The sequence below is a fragment of the Egretta garzetta genome, unplaced genomic scaffold (assembly GCF_000687185.1).
Source record: "Egretta garzetta isolate BGI_Z169 unplaced genomic scaffold, ASM68718v1 scaffold188, whole genome shotgun sequence".
Lineage (NCBI taxonomy): Eukaryota > Metazoa > Chordata > Aves > Pelecaniformes > Ardeidae > Egretta > Egretta garzetta.
In genome coordinates, this window is record NW_009260622.1 from 5759600 (window position 1) to 5764825 (window position 5226).

The 5226-nt window shown below is 46.2% G+C and overlaps 1 protein-coding gene across 1 annotated transcript in view; it reads right to left on the bottom strand.

The window, feature by feature from the left end:
• ZHX3 (zinc fingers and homeoboxes 3) overlaps nt 1-1317 on the bottom strand; it is a 4180-nt gene extending 2863 nt beyond the window's left edge. Inside the window, 2 exon segments of the mRNA XM_009645421.2 lie at nt 1-5; nt 7-1317. The exon segment at nt 1-5 is cut by the window's left edge and continues 1026 nt beyond it. Coding sequence (XP_009643716.2) covers nt 1-5; nt 7-1271 — 1270 coding nt within the window. The 5' untranslated portion in view covers nt 1272-1317.
• Nucleotides 1318-5226: the final 3909 nt, after the last annotated feature.

Genomic DNA, 5226 nt, shown 5'->3' on the forward strand with positions numbered 1-5226 from the left:
ACTGCCAAGGTGAAGGAGGAGCTGGTGCCCTTCAACCCGTTTGCCATGATGGGCTGCGTGACCAGCAGCCCCCCCGTCCCCTCTGGCTGCCCCACCACATGGCCCGGTAAAGTTGCCTGAATAAGATGGGGGACGGTCCCTGGATTTGCAACCAGCGGCGTGTTCAAAACCGTAATGGTGGGTTGCGGCACAGACTGAATAACAGTGTTGAACATCTTCTTCCTGGCATCTTCAATCTCCTCTGGTGACCAGCTGATGCCCTGCTTCAACCTCTGGGCAGTGAACCAGATCTTCAGCTGCTCTTCTGGGTACTTCGTCACCACGGTCAAGTAGCAGAGCTCAGCTTTTGTGGGGTAGGGGAACTTGTGGAAAGAGTTTTTGAGGAAGCTGTTGGAGTCCATGGCGGCATTGTACGTTGGAATGCTGCTCAGGGGGATCATCACCTTGGGTAGGGACTTGGACGTAGGTAGCTGCTGATGCAACGGGGGTTGCTGCTGCAGTGACACAAGTTGTGCAACGCCCGCCTGCAGAACAGGCACGTTTCCTATGATGGAGCCATTCACTATATGAGATGATTTTGTCGAACTTGCAGTGGACTGGCTAACCGGCACAGACCCGTTTGGGAATGAATGCTCTCCATCTTTCACCTCTGACTCACTGCCCAGCTGACTTGACACATTCTCCTTCAGCGTGTGGATTTTTTTGGCCTCTGGTTTACCTTTCATTATCTTCATGATGGGGGTCTTGGTAATGATAATTTCAGACTGGCCATCCACCCCTTCTTCAGAGACTTCTACCGGAAGGTCATGGCTGCTGGTGGCTTCACAGAGACTTTGCTCCACAGTTGTACGATTGTCCTGCTTAGCCACCCTCCAGATGAAGCTGGTTTCACTGGCGTGTGACTCCGCATTGTGGTGCGAGAGCCCTTCATGGCTATTTGCCAGAAAGTTGCACGCAACACATGCAAACGCAGGGTCTTTGCTAAAGTCTAAGTGCTCAGAGTCCAAGTGCCCAAAGAAGTGATGAACATCTTGAGATCCAAAGTCACAAGACTTGCAGATATAAGTGTCACTATCAGCAATACCACGGTGCCCATTAGACAAAGATCCACTGTTACTGGCACCAGCATCACCAGCTGCTGGCCCTTCTGCAGGAGCATCTTGTTGCGTTCCTTCACGATCATCTTCTACAGCATCCAGTTCAGTCTCCTGAAGCACCAGTGTTTTTACTGGTATCATGCAGGGAGTTGTGGATTTTCTTTTGCTAGCCATCACTACAGGTGATTCAGATGATTATTTTTTTCTTTCACTTAAATGAAATTAAAATTTAAAAAACACTATTGCAAGTGCTCTGTGGTCCAGCAAATTCATGATGTCCCAAGGAGTTGTTGTCAAATGTTGACAAATGCTCATATTTGCCACTGAACCTGAGGACAAGGAGAGGGAAGAGGGGTTAGTTCCCTTGGCATTAGACAAAACACAACTGTCCTGGTATTTAACTGTTTCACTCGATAAAACATTTTCAGCCTCTTTCACTGGAAAAATTTAACTTGACCTTGGACTGACTGTATTTTCACCCATATAACCTGTGAATTACCTGTTTAAAACCAAACACACAAACAAAGAAGCACAACATGCTTTTTTTACAGCCCACATCAAATTCTCATCTGAGGAGGAAAAATGCCAAAATTTCCCCTTGCCCTGCCCTGCCCAGACCCATCACCAGTATTTCAGCAGGGAGAACCGTGCCTGGGCTCCCTGCGTGCCCAGGTTCCCAGCTCCATGGCTCACAGGAGGTGATACCAGGCAAGGTCACCCTGGGAAAGCCACCTGCTTTCCATCAGAAAAACCTGACAAAAAATCAACACGTTCTCAACCAAACATTTCAATTTCTTCAAAATCAGCATTTTCCAACCATCCTGTCGGGAAGTTTCTTGCCAGCTCAAAGCACCATGCTCATGCCAAGGGCCTCTGCCTGCAGAGACACCTGGAGCTCTGCTGCAGGGAGCAAGGCAGCTGCAACCAGGTCCATGCATTTTAGCCCTCCTCCTTCAGCAAGCCTGTACAGCACTCGTGAGATCGCCTCCCCACCCCACGCACACTTCATTATACAGCATCTGTCAAGTCTTTGCCTGGAGCTGCGCGAGAAGGTAAGCCCCAAAACAGAAGGGCAGCATCACACACACATTCCTTGCTCCCAGCTTCCCCTCCCACCACCTGTGCAGCTTTGGGCATGCACACAACTCAGTGCACTGGGGCTATTTCCTAAGAAAGTGTAATCCCTTTGCAACACAAGCCCATTTTGCTGGGCTTGGGGTGACCAGAGATCTGTCACATTAAAAAAAAAAAAAAGAAGAAAAAATAAAGGAATAATTTTTCTTTTTTTCTTTTTCCTTGTTTTTTTCCCTGAAGCTGAAGCAGTTCCTGAACTGCTCCAGCCTACGGAAGGCCAGGGCATCAGCCACAACCTTATTCCCAGCCTGATGTAGCTTCGCCATCTGCACAGCGGATGCTCCGTGCCCGAGATCACGACCCGAGGGCAGTAAAGCTGTCTGCTGTAGCTGGCACCAGGAGTCACTTGCCTGGTGATGGGTCGCGATGACAGGGAAGGCAGCACATCCGACAGAGCAACGTCTCTGCCTTAACCCCTCTGGCAACGTTTTATACAGCAACTCTGCTTTTTTTTGTTTTAAACCCAGGGATAAAACGGTATTTTTCCAGGTTGCAAGGTCACTTGGAAGCACATGGACACACTGATTCGTATTACAAAGACTCGGTGCCAGATTTCCCTGGGATTTATTGTAACAGCAACAGAGCCTTGTAAAAAAAAAAACACTCAAAAATTTGAACTTAAAAAAAAAAGACCAACTTACCATCCTACCAGATGACTCACAGAGGTAACTCCTATCAGTTACAGCAGTTGTGCACCAGTAGCTTTCTCATATCAGATATTTTGAGCTGATCTCATGCACTGAGAAATGCAGATCGGGCAAATGACTTTGTGGTGCTTATGCAATACCTCCTCTGCTTGTTTTTGTTGGTAGCTTTTAGAACAGAGGAATGAAAGGTCCTAATGCAAAAAAAAAAAAAATCACACGGAGGAAGTACAATTTGACCTCCCTAACTTCATTAGAAATTTTTTTTTAGGTTGTTCTGAAAGCTGACATCATTTTTTCCAAACAGAAGAGCCTAGATGGCCGACTCTGGCCTCAGCAACTCTCAGGCACCGTTTAAAAGACTGATGGGAAAACGTAACTTCCCGTTAATGTGGGCTGATCTGAGATTACAAAACAGTCCTGTAAATAGTGTTAGTCATCACTGAACTTGGCATCAGAGAAGACTGTTTGCTATGCTAAAGCTTCGTGAAAAGCTAGAAATCATAACTTTTAAAAAAATTATCTATAAATAAAAAAGGTATTAAGCTGTGATCTTGATTTAGACAGTGTGAATTGCATGCTCTCAATACCTGCTTTATGCCTCTCTCATCCCACCTTTTCGTGGTTAGCCTTTCCCTCTGCAGAGGGCCAGAAAGTTATTCATTAGTATTAGCAAGTTGAATATTTGGAAGACTATGAATGGGCTTTGCTATTCAGAGGGGAACAGCATCCATTTGACACCAATCCCAAGATCCTAATTTTTGATGCTAAGTTAAATATTACACAATCTAGCAGGGGACGATGACCTTTCCAAGTTGAGTCAGTTAGGAAAAAAACCAGTAAGACCAGCCTGAAGGCTATAAAATACAGCTTTAAAGGCTGAAGAGAGTTTCGTGTCAGGGAAGCAACGGTAGAAGGGAATTATCATTTAATTTTATTCTGCATCTCTAACACAGGCTAGGAAGAAACTGCTGGGCCCTCTGCAAGCTTTTTCACTTCCAGCAAGCTCCTGATAGAGATCCAGTTCCAGAGTCTCCATTACGGAGCCAGCTCGAGTCCCAGACGGATCTTACCTGGTGCTTATGGAGTCGCCAGCTATCAAAAAGATGATTTTTATCTGTCAACAGAGTAAATTTGATACAGAGCAACAGAGATATACAAAAACCTCCATTGTGCCACGTTAGTGGAGTGCCTCTCCTGAGCACGCCACCACTATTAGCTGGATAAATGTGAATGGCCTGACCCACCTACGGAGAAACTAAAAGCTCTGCATTTCATTTACCAGCACATTTGCATCAAGCTCCATGCTCTCTGCAAAAACTTCTGTTAAAAATGCAATCAGAGTGGCCCCAGCCGCCACAGCTCTCCTGCTGGGGCTCCAATATTAATGCCACCTGAGAACACAGATTGCAAATTTAGCTGGAAGTGAATCACAGTGCCAATTTACTGGGGGAAAAAAAAAAAATTAATCAAATGTACTGTTTGTCCATTTCATTTCCATGGAACAGTTGCATAACCACATGTGCGGAGCATGTTTTATTTACTGCTTACCTTCTGGAATGCACTAATACTTTAATACACCACTAATATATAACAGAGTGGATAATTCACTGATTTCTCCATCATTAAAGTAAGCGAGGCTGTTTTAATGGATAGGGTAAATTAATGGCAGAAAAATTAATCAATTAAAAAACAGCCTTACAACGAAGCTCAGTATACCACCACTGCAACCACCTCAGCCCAATCTGTACAGCCGTGTGTTATTTTATGATTGACTGGAGCAAAGAGACATTAGCTGAACGGAATAGCTACCTAGCAGCCAGGAAGACAAGGGGATTCTACTTAAATTCATGGTTCCTATTTAATTTATACCTGCTAATGTAATAGCGAGGTAGCGGAGTAAGCAGGTCAAATGACCTGCGCACCTAAACCTGCCACTGCTGTTTGCAAATTTGAGGGAACACTGACTTAAAGCAGAGTCAAACCGATTCAGTCCCAGTGATGCTCCCAGAGCAACTCACGCTGGAAGGAAAGGCAGCCCACAGGCTCCTTTGGCCAGGTCAGATCCCAGCTCAGCATGTGGCTGGGGGTTTCTCTTGCATCTAAAGCACCAGAAACTTCCCCCTGGCTGATTTGCATTCACTCCCATGCCAGTGAGACAACGGTCAACGGTGCACACCCCGCTCCTGTGGCAGGGCAGAGCAGCCCGGCCTTTGCACAAGGCAGGCACGGGCCTTGGTGAAAAGCTCGGGCTGGGTTGTGGTTCCCCAGCCATGATGTATGGCCGCCATCGCTCATCTGCACAACTCCCGACTTAAAACAGTTACAGAAAATCACCATGGGAGAGCTCT